The 11,544-nt window shown below is 48.6% G+C and overlaps 1 protein-coding gene across 1 annotated transcript; it reads right to left on the bottom strand.

The window, feature by feature from the left end:
- Positions 1-3,442: 3,442 nt before the first annotated feature.
- Positions 3,443-10,803, bottom strand: LOC104079464 (netrin-4-like; the record flags this gene model as incomplete). Its single annotated transcript, XM_009581511.1, has 4 exons — positions 3,443-4,020; positions 7,485-7,655; positions 9,458-9,526; positions 10,691-10,803. Coding segments are annotated over 4 exons (490 nt in total), but the record flags the coding sequence as incomplete, so codon positions are not given.
- Between the last annotated feature and the right edge of the window lie 741 nt (positions 10,804-11,544).

Raw genomic sequence — 11,544 nt, 5'->3', positions numbered from 1 at the left:
GAATGGGCTGGGCAGAGGTACCCAGCCTGCAGGCCCTGCAGAGCTGTGGAGCGCTCACCCCATTTGCAGATGTTTACTAGGCAAGAAATCGGGTGTGTAAGGTGACCCCCCCCCCAGGAAGGGAGGGGGACACATCTGAGTACAGCCTCCTCCAAGCACCCGGCTTCAGCTTAGTGAAAGCAGATGGGCAGATCTGGGTGGCTCATCCTGCTTTCTTCCACAAGTAGCAGTGGTGGCAGAGGACGGTGGAGAAAGCTTCACTTGCACGGCAGCATATGGATTTAGGTTAGTGCCTGGTCCTGACAACCCTCATGGCACATGATTTGGGCTCGGAGATATGCACGGTGGAAGGAGGGACTGAAAACTTGTTGGGGCTGGTGTTCCCCTTCTCTGTGCTGTAGCATCTGGTACAGGTTTGGATCATATGCAGACACACTGGAGGGGCTCTATTTGCCATGTGTGCTTTGGGTCTGTGCTGTGGTGGCGGCTGGCTCTAACACACCCGCTTTCCCTCCTCCAAAGCCAAGGGCGTGTCATCAGCTGAGAGTCACTCCTGCAATGCTGACACACAACCAGGAGCACGGGGTCTCTGGCAGCCAGCCCTAGCCCCTATCACTGACCCCTGGCCACTGCTTACATCTAGCCTCCTGCATTGGAAACAAGGATGGTTGAAGACTCCACCATGCTTCCTTCAGTGGCAGGGAGGTACTTGCTCTTTAGGTGCAGGTGAGGCACGAGGACAGCATGGGGATGCTCTGGGCAGAGCTGCTGCAGCTTCTGCTCCGCTGCCAACACTTTGGTCCCCAAAACCCCGGCACCCACCTCTGCTTTCCTCTCACCAGGAGCAACATGGCCCAGAGAGGGGCAGCTTGGCCTCTGGTGAAGTTGCCAGCTTCACCTCCATCAGCAACTCTTGTCTATAAGGCCAGAGGGGTATTTCTGGAAGAAAAGACCCTTTTGTGGATGCTGCTGCCAATCTGATTATGACTGGGTTGGTTTTCCTGCCACTGATTTTTGTCACACAGCAGGACTGGTCAAGGAATTGCTACTCCTAGAGTCGTCAAGCAATAAATCTACTCTTCAGGTGGGCAGGGAAAGATATCCTATTCTTATACATGTAACAGATGGGATTAAACAGATAAACCAGGCAGGCTGCTTCCATCAACTCACTCAGTTGCAAAGATTTACTGTCCGAACAAGCTTTTCTCACTGAGAAGGGCTTGGCTAGCCATCTTGTCACTGTCAGGTGATCTCATATGGGTGGAGGGATATCCATCTTGCCCGCTCACGGTAAAGGGACATTTCTCCTTCCAGCCAAAATCCCTTCACAGAAATCTCTCATGGGCAAATTTGCCCTACGGAAGCTAATCCCTTTCCTTTGTAAAGCCATCAGTGCCCAGACCCAAGGCTAGGACTGGGGTCCGACAAGGTGCCGTAAACAGCATCCGCCACTGGAGCCATCCCAGTTCCCTGCAGTGCTCGAGCCGGCTGGAACTGCGGGCCTCTCCGCTTACACCCTCCAGCTTTCACGATGCCACATTCACCAACTAGCCATTGCAAATGTAGTTGCAATTGCATTAAAATAAAATTAAGCTAAAAATATGTCAAGTAAAACTGCAAAGTTTTAAATCAAAATGGAGATACTGGAGGCTCTTAGTCTCCAAGTGTAGCCACAGGAGGAGTCTTTCCCTGCCCTCTCCTCCAGCCGCCGGGGAGATGGGTGCTGCTGCAGCACGGTGCCCTGGCAGTCACTGATTAACCGTCCACCCGGGGAGGTGCTGCCCACGCTGCGGGTTATGCCTCCACCCCCTGGCTACTCATTTCTGATGCTTGACTTCACTCTGTGGTGTTTTTACAGACTTTTTGCCACAGTGCTTGTTTCCCATAGCCTTTTTTTTCCCTTTACAGTTTCAAATGTTTCAAATGTAAGGAGTGAGCCTGATTTCTGCCATCCCTGGCTTGCTTCTTATTGCTAACTCCTCTGCAGCTCAGCCATCAGGTCTGTGTGGATGCAAGGATCTGGCCAGCTTTGAAAATATTTAGGTACAATTCCCCCTTCTTATGAGAAAAGCTTATAAGCCTCCCAAAACAGAGGTGAAATGGGATTTCTGTGAGCCATCCATGCTACTTGGCTTTTAGCATATGGAGAATATTATCCCCCAGGGAGGAAAATATCCTCCATGGCAGCTTCTCCCTGCCCAGCTCCATCTTTGCTGTGCTCTCTAGTGCAGTCACGAAGACTGCATTGCCAGTGGTGTAAGCAGTAACAGGAGATGAAGATGTTGAAATCATATTATATTTATTACATACATGAGATATAAAAACAAATTACCAAAATAGTATCATTTTTTTTTGTGAGTCCACAGGACCTTGAAAGAAAAATACATACGTAAAGCGGATTGGTAGACTCATGACTTTTCTGGTGTTGTATGTCTTCCTTTTCTTTCCCCTCACACTCATGAACAAAATATACTCTATGCAACGTGGTTTAAAGATGCTTTACAGAAAAGATATATTTTAGTGCTGAAAATTGCAGTAAACTGTTCTATATTCCATACTGGTGTTAATGAGGAAGTATAATGGCCATATATATTGCAAACGATAACACAGAAGAAAACAAATAAAATGTTCAGTTTTAAATACTAACATAAAAATAAAATAAACTCCAGGCCCACCATGAATCACTGGGTTGTGATAGGCGAATGCGAGTCCTTTCCATTCTCCGCATCCACTCCTTTTCCTGCAGGCAGAGTTTTTCTCCTCTGGCAATTGCATTTTTTGTCTCAAAGTCTCTTCTTCTCATGCTGCTTGCGAAGTCTCGCTGGAGTCCTGCCCACGGGGTCCAAGTGCTGGTCTGAAGCTGGGACTTCAGTGCAAATACTTTATCTTTCAGATTGTATCCTCAGATACTCTGAGTGGCCAGTGACAGGCTGGCCGTTCCCTTTATACCGTTAACGCCATCCAACTCGGGGGGGTCTTCAGGAGTGCTTCTGTTTCAGGGTGTTTTTTTCACGTGCCTTCAACCTCTTCTTTCCCCAACACAATTAGACTTCCCGCACCGTGAAGTGGCAGGTAGTAAAGTGCTTTACACAATGAAATATTTACACTAGGGCTAGGTTTATTTTTTAACACTTCAAGGACAAAAGCTCAGAGACACTGCACCCTCCGGAGCTGGCTCTTCTCTGCAGGCGTGCAGTGGGTGGAGAGCCGGCCTCTGCCTCGTGCCGCTCTTGTGCCAAGGCAGAGGGATTCGATTCACTCCGGCAGCTCCATCCTCACCAGCGCTGGCAGAGAACGTAGCCCCCGAAACCTTCAGCGGGGTGACCAGGTTAAAAGCACACGGGGCCCTATTCTCTTTGATGGGTGCCGTGTTCTAACCCAAGGGGGTGTTTCTAAAGAGCGGTCGTCGGTGCCATGCCTGCCCGCCGCTGTGGCCGTCGCCTTCCCCACAGCATCCTCTGGGAGCCTCTGAAAGTCACTCAGGGTCCATGCTGGCGACACTGGCAGTGGTGTTTTACTTCTCAGCTGTAGCTCGTGGGCACGCTTTCCCTCTCTAGGGTGGCAATTTAGTCTGGGGCGATCTGTGGCTACATAGGAGTTGCTCCAACAGCGCACTGGAGCGAGACAAGCGTCCGCCCTTCCTTTTGTTTCCCTCAACGTAATGACGAACTGGACTCAGGTGAGCCCCTGGCAAGGAAGCTACAGGTGAGTGAACGAACATTGGCCAGGAAGGGTTAAATTAGACAGCGCCTACAACTCTGAACGCCTCGCTACACGTTTTGGCACTATTTTCTTACATTCCAGTTTTCATCCTAGAGGTCTTCTCTCTGTGAAAGCTGTTGCATTTTGTGCATAGAGAAACACCCTAGGCAGTTGCGCACCTCTAGTTGCAGTCTCTTTTCAAAATCTCCAGGACCTTTCTTCCGAGAGCCGACTTCCACTGATGGACAAAACTTTTCATGTTGACGATGAGTCTGCCCGTTCGGACATCCTCGTGTCCTGCCACGAGGTACTCCAAGCCTGCAAACCAGCAAAACGGTCAGGGACTGCACAGCACTATGCTTAAGAGGCCTAGTGATGCTGCAAAGTCAGCCTGGATATCTAGTCCCATGTAAAAAAGCACTTACACGAGGAAATATTTATACATACTGATTCTCTCACATATCTGTATATCTATACCTTTATCTGTATCTATGGAAAAATGACCCCTGTGGCACATCTGTCAATGAGATGCAGTATACAAATTTTGATTTTGTTAGCTTCTAAATATAAATGGAAGCTGAACTCTGGGGGCTGCACTACAAGTTTTTATACCTCATTTGGGAACTGCTGTTACCTTCATTTGGCAGCCACCTGCCTCACCCCTTCCTGAATATACCTGGGCCTGGAAATCGTCTGTTCAGCACATTCCAGCACTAACAGCACAGGATGGCCCACTGCTGGTGTCTTGCTCAAAATGGCTGGTGCCCCCTTGCAGGCAAAGGCACGCTGGACCCTGCCAAGAAGCAATACTAGATTTGCCAGCGTGAGCACCCCAGAAGAGCCTGAGGGGGTGGCAGTCACACTGAAAAGAGCTGCATTAACTTCTGCCTCTGCCAGATGTTTTAGAGACATGGCACCAGCCTCGCCTGGTGCCTAGAAGGTGCCAGAAAGGGCTGGAGCGCAGCCCTGTAGCATCCCACCGCAAGGCTTGCCCCAGGCACCAGGATCCGTGCCTGGCTTTCCGAGCACGACTCAAAGAGCGCTTGGAGCAGGCGATAACTGCCAAGCAGGGGGACGAGGCGAAGCCTTTGGCTTGAATTAGCTAAAGAAACACTGCCACGGATCCCAACAGCCTAAATGGGCCACAAATGTGCCATAAACCAGCATAACAAGGAGGATAATTCCTCCTGTGGCAGGAGGAGCTCCATGCCCGAGCCAGCATCCCACTGCAACACGCTTGGGGTACAGCAAAGACGAGACCCCGACTGTACCCTCTCCCCCTCGCACTGGTCCGGGGAGCACCACGTGGCGGTACGAACTAGCCTGGGGGAGATGGGTCTCCACCAGTGCTCTTGGTCACTCCACTCCGTCCTGGCCACAGCAGGGAGTCTGCTTGTGTTTTCTTTGGTTTTCATTTTGTAGTTTAGAATAAAGGGAGAGTGTCCCCTAGCTAAAGGTCAAGCATGTTTTTCTTTAATTCAATACAATTTGTTATCTACTTAATCTGAGTTTTTGGGCACACACATCCTCTCTTCTGCCAAGTAAACACAGGGTATGTGTACGGCAGTATCACCCTTTGCAAGACACTTGTTTTGGCCATGTCAAGCCTGCTGTTATAAACATCACTCTTCAAGGGCTCCTAAATCTATCTCCCTTGAGAGGGAAATGTAGCATGCACCCTCAGAGAGCAAGCAAATATTGCTGTGGTTGCTGATTCAGTAGGGCTTTCTAGATTTTCAACCGGACGTTACAGAAGTGTAAAAATAAAAGGAATTAAACGACTGAGATGCTGCAAACCAGGACTTGAGGCTGTGAGTTTTGCCCTGCGTTGCTGGCAGGCAGCTCTCTGCTTATTTGTGTCTGTGCTTGGCAGAGCCGAGGAGGAGAAGGGCTCCTGTTCCCTTATGGACAGCTGAGACCTTTAAACCTTTCAGCTCAGTGTACCCCAGAAGCCCAGCCTGCCTCTGTGGGTGCGTGCACAGGGGAAGGTGTGCAAGGGTAGTGAATATCCTCTTGTAGGAACTTAAGCAAGTTTATCATCTGAAAACAGCTCATGGAGATTTGATAAATGCTTGGAGTTTCCACTATAGCTATATGCCAGGAAATTGTTTTGTATCAGCTTGGCTTTTTATCCAGCTGTTGCTGGTTTATTCATCTGAAGGTCATAAGCTCTTACTTTGAGAGAAGGTTAAATCTGCTAATATAGTATTGCTGCCCATCCAGAAATGAAAGTGGTAGCTAAAGAAAATAATGAAATTTAAAAAAATATTTGAGGTCCCTTTTTTCCCACTTTTAAATGATTGAATCTTAAAGATGCGCTCTGTTGATGTTTTCAAGTTTCCTGTTAGGACCAAGCTTCACAACTTCTTTCCAAAATGAAAGCTGAGATTAATTTATACTCACGGGACTCCAGCAGCTGCATTGCAAGAAAACACTAAGCTTTGCAGTGTAAATCATGAGAGTTGGCAAGGGGTAACACCCGATGTGTCAGACGCCTGGATTGTCCCTAAAGACAACTGCACCTCCACCCTTCCGCTGATGTCCAAGCGATCTTCATTGATTCTGTGATTAATGCTGACTTTTCCTCTGCTGGGGAAAATCAGTGACGCTCCTCGGAAGCTAGTGGAGTTGCAAAGCTGCGTGTCAGGTGTGGGGCTGCCCTGCATAATCAGTGTCTGACAGCTCCCATGGCATTCCTCCAGGTTCATATTAAGGCTTTCTTGCTTGCATTTGCATTGCATATGGAAAAATAAACCACCTGTACCTACTTAGTTATAGATTTATGGTGTTTTACCAATAAACAAAGTCTTACTGTGCTTAAACAGCAAAGTTCTGCCTAACGCTGCTGATTCACCCGACTCACCTGACTACAGCTCGCCTTCAAAGCTGAAGACGGTCACTCCGGTGGAAACAAAAGAAGACTACAAACACCTCATCAATGAATAACCTTTCTGCATGATCCAGCCTCGCAGACAGCCCTTTCCCCCCAATGGAAGTTCCTAGTGCTGCACACGTAAGGGACGTCTCAGCACTGAAGTCGACATTTCAATCAGTGATTTCCAAGTGATGTGTGTGCCTTGCGGAAAGAAAACCCTTTATCTGAATTAGTTGGTAACTGTTGGTTTATCTCGGAATTGTAAAGAAAGGTGTGTCAGCTGAAGCTTAGTTTTGCTATATTGAAGAAAACCCTGAGTCTGCATCTCCTCGTCCCTACAGAGACTGCATGCACTGTTTAGCCACCACTGGTTATACTCCATTTCAGTAAAAGAAGATGAGAAAACACTGTGAAGCCAAAGCTGCCCTCTCACTGCATAAGAGAATCTCTTCCAAACCGTGTAGATGCAAATTAGTGTTACTTTCAAAGAGACATCTTCCCTTGAGTTTAGATTAAAACTTCAGTACAATGTCATGATTCAAATTAGATTTAAATGTGTTTTTATGGTTTCAAATTAGCATTAGTTTTGAAAAGATATGTCATGTAGTCATGGCGTGATACGCACCTCCCTCCCTCTGGGAACAGACCAAGACTGGTAAAGCTGTAAGTCTGTTATTATGCTTCATAAAGAGAAACTTATGTTTGAAAGTCTATAGAATGAACCAAGTTTTTCTCTACAAAATTCAAATTTGATGGAGATTGCTATTGGAATCCAAATGATGTAACAGCCAATAAATTAACCAACACTGCGCTGCAACCTCAGCTCATTGGCATGAGGGGATGGAGGGGTGGGAATGAAATCTGTGTAAACGTGGTGGGGATGCGCTGCTCAGGGAGTCAAACCTACCGGGATTAAGGATGGGACAAGTGCAGCCTCTGTTAGTCCAGGATTCAGGGTAGAGCGTCCTCTTGCCCCGGAGGATCTTCAGCTTTGTAGATTTCAAGACTTTCTTGATCTTCACATTGACTTCTGCATGGGAGCCTTTGTCATGAGCCGACAAGATCTTCGTCTTGATCACTGGGAAAATACGAATTCAAAACCAGGAATATATAAACTATTTACAGTGCGCTCTTTTTTTTCTTTGGTCTAATGCCGGTGTCTGGGTGAAGCAGCGAGGACAATTACTTCATTACAGTGGAGTTAGCCCGGCACTCCTTGCCGGGGAGCCCAGGGTCAGCGCAGCTGCCAGGGGAGCGCATACGTCCCCATACCTGTGGGCAGGAACGCTGCCGGTTGGTTTGGCCAAGGCCCCTGGACCTGCCGCATGGGCAGCGGGAGAGGTCCAATGACCTGATTTTCAAAACTTGGGCCCCAGTTTCTCCCGGAGCTCAGCAAAGACTTTGGCTTCCTTAGCACTTTTGGAAATCAAGTAGAAAGCCTTGCTTTTTAGGATGGACCTGGAGGCTTTGCCGGCCTCGGCCAGGGCAGGCCAGGCAGCAGGCAGGGGCGTCAGGGGCTGCCCCCATCCCACCCTGGTGAGCAGTCCTGCTGCCGGTCCTCCCGCTTTGCAGAACTGCCAAATCCAAATATAGCGGCGGAGACTGAGACGTTGGTGGGGACTGAGGCAAATCGTGGAGTATTTTGAGCTCACAAATACCCACAGGCACACCCCCACCGCCTGGTATCCCACCTGCTGAGCCCCTGTGCGGTGGAGGCTCAGGACTCAGGTCCCACGCGTGAGCCTCCTCCCGACTGTGCTGATGCCTACGCTGTGTGGTGGTGCTTTATTCAGCGCTGCACGTTAGGAAGCCCAGGGAAACCTCTCCTCCTACGGTATGGCCTCCTGAAGCTCACGATGAGCCCCATAATTCATCCGTCTCTCCAGTTTAGCTGACACCTTTGCATGTTGAGTGACGAAAGGGTGGGAAGTCTGAGTGCACTTTAGATAAGATTTATGAACGTGGGTTTTTTGTGACTTTTTTTTTTTTTTATTTCTTATCTTTTGCAAGATTAAACACAGTCACTATCGCAGCCAGGGAGCAAAGCAAAGCAGAATCAGATTTTCTCCCAATATCACTAAGCCAGGGCTATATTTCAACAGCTGGCGGCCCCTTGAACTTCCCTTTGTGGGTTGCTCCGCAGCCTGCAGAAGTAGGGGTTATCTCTCTGTGCATTTTCAACTTCAGTGTGAGACGAAACAGGTGCAAGAGACCCCTGGAAGACTGTGAAGCAAGGGAGTGCTACACCGAGCGTTCCTTGCTCTGCTGTGGTATGAAGGAGGCGGTTCACTGGCACACACAGGAGAGGTCTTGGGAAACAATGCGCCTCCTCTCATTCATTTAAATCCAATAGACACATAGACAATATACATCACCCCATTGCAACAGCTGAACTTTGTTGACAGGGGGAAGCTCCCAGTAGCTGCCGGAGCCATTTTCTCCATGTAGTGGCTTGTGTGGTGATCACTGTCTCTCCTCACATTCGGTGTAATTCAGATTTAGTGATTTCTAGACCGATCTTGGGGCACCTGGTCTACAGACAGTTTTAGTGACCCGTTTTTGGTAACAGTGCTTTCCAGTCTGTCTTGGACCTAGACAACCTCTTAGGGACCCTTCCAGCTCTTGTCCTCCCATGACTTCGGCACAAGAATATTTTGGTAGCAAGAGAGGTGGGTAACAGAGCAAGACGATTCACCCACTTTGACTTGGCACCATGATATCTATACATTTTGGAAAGGTCAAAGATCTGGCCCCAGACTAAGTAGCCCATGGGTTTGCAGGGACGGAGCCATGCACACAGCAGCACCTCTCACGCTTTACACTCTTGCACTGCCTTGCAGCACCTCCCTTTGCGCCCCTGCCACCTCACCCGAAACTCACCGTAGGTGTACTTCATCCCGCAGAAGACCTTGGGATTCCCTAAAACTTGCTCTTTACATTCGCATTTACCTGGGGAAAGAGAAGGAAGCAAACGGCTATGGATTGTACTTAAAAGACAGAAGCCTTCGTGGACAGACCCTGGGACCTGCCAGAGGTTTTCACGTGGTCCACAAGCCCTGTGCAAAAAAAGCCCTATTTTCAGATCCAGGCTGAATATATAATCTTAGTCCAAGGGCAATTATTCCTTGTTTACAATTTGAAGAGAAGGGAAACAAAGGCCTTATTATTTTGCCTCGGGATGCAAATAACACGCATGTCTTTCCCCACAGTATTTTCCACACTGTAATGTACCAGACAAAATTTTAACAGGAAATGTTGCAGAGGTTAAGGCAGATTAATGACTTCCGTGATCTTAGAACAAAGAATAACATGATATACTTATTTATGTTTAAAATGAAGTCGCCCAGACAAATGATGGAGCTTTCCCCTCAATTAACTCAATTATTGTATCTTCGAGATTTTATCATGCCGCTTTCTGAAAATGGAGGAAATGACGCTTGCCTGCTTGCATGCGGCGATTGCAAGGAAGGACGGCTTGATGCTGCGCCGCAGGGACAAACTGCCTTGCAGCAACCTCACGCAGCACCTGCCTCCTCCAGACCAGGGGGGAAATAACTTCCCCAGCTGAAACCATAGCTGAAATGCTAGGCAATCTCAAATCACATCGTAAGATGCAGTGGATGCCAAAATTGTTGTGGGCATCAGGGAAATAAATTTTTATTTGGAAATTTCCAATTCCCTGCCCATGAAGTGGCAAAACCCACCCTCTAAATAATGTTGCTGGTTTGTCCAACATGTAGTAGCTCTAGTGAATACAAAGACACATTTAAAACATGATGGACAAAATAAAAAGAGTTTTCAGCTTTGAAATTCAGAGCTGGGACTACAAATTCAGGCAGGCAACTCTTGCCTCACTAAATGCTGGGTGCAGGTTTTCAGCGTGGAACATCTGCCTAAAGGGTTTGCACATCCTCACATTGATGGGACGAGCCATAAGGCTCCTCCAGCTCGTCGAGGGGAAGGAGGTGGTCGCACAGACATTAACGGGGGAACATCCATCCCCTCCTGCAACTGCCAGGGCGCTAATTACAAGCCAGTGCAGAAGACTGTGTCTGCACTGGCTGCTTGCAGGAGGGATGGGGCAGGGAAACACGTGAGAAGCTGCCGACCTACCAGAGTGTCGGAGCGCTGAGAAGCCCTGCTCATCCTCCCAGCCCCAGGCGGGCTCGCTCTCGTTGAGCACTGCCTGGAAAGGAGGCACTTCGTGGTGCCAGGTCACGTCCGAGCTGTTGGGAGGAAAGGGAAATGGTCAGCCTTCCTCCTGGAGCCGGCAGAAAGTAGGGCCACTACCAACTCGTCCTCCTGGCACAATGTGACTGCACGTCTTGGTCGCATTAAATTCAAGGGGCAGTTTTGGAAAGTGAAGAGGTTGAGTGTTGTCAGAGTGGGTCATGAATCCATTTTGGGTTTAAAATGCATTATAGGGATTTATATGCTATAAATATGCCCAGCGTGGTAAAAAAAAGCAACATATAAGATCCAGAGAGTGGGGTATTATTAAAATGTGCTATCTTCTAAAAGTCAGAGCCTGACCAACACAGTCAATGCAAGTTGAGTTGCAACAGAACAATATTAACGCTTTGATCTCCTCTCACTCAGATCTCCCTGAAGCTCACATTTTGCTCATGGAGAGGAAGCAATGGTGAAGGTTATGGAAAACACGCCATGAATTAACACCAGCACCGAGAGCCAACGATCCAACCTTGCCGGTGCCCTGTCACAGTGTGCCAGGCACCCAGATGAACTGCAGCCTCAGCTCCTGCTCTGTCCCCAATTCCTGACCATACCAAACCCCAAATATTTTATATAATGGCTATTTTTCAGACTGCATGCCATGCATAAAGCGGGTTGCAGCAGTGCCTTCCCTGGGATGGAGATCACGGGGGGATTGCTGAGGCTGGGGGCAGGGGGGGTGGCCAGGACCCCTCAACTCACCTGCTGCGGCAGTCGCCAGTGCGGGGGTCGCA

This window comes from Fulmarus glacialis, unplaced genomic scaffold, assembly GCF_000690835.1.
Source record: "Fulmarus glacialis isolate BGI_N327 unplaced genomic scaffold, ASM69083v1 scaffold9947, whole genome shotgun sequence".
NCBI lineage: Eukaryota > Metazoa > Chordata > Aves > Procellariiformes > Procellariidae > Fulmarus > Fulmarus glacialis.
The sequence above is the reverse complement of the archived record's forward strand: the minus strand, read 5'-3'. Positions and strand labels throughout refer to the sequence as shown.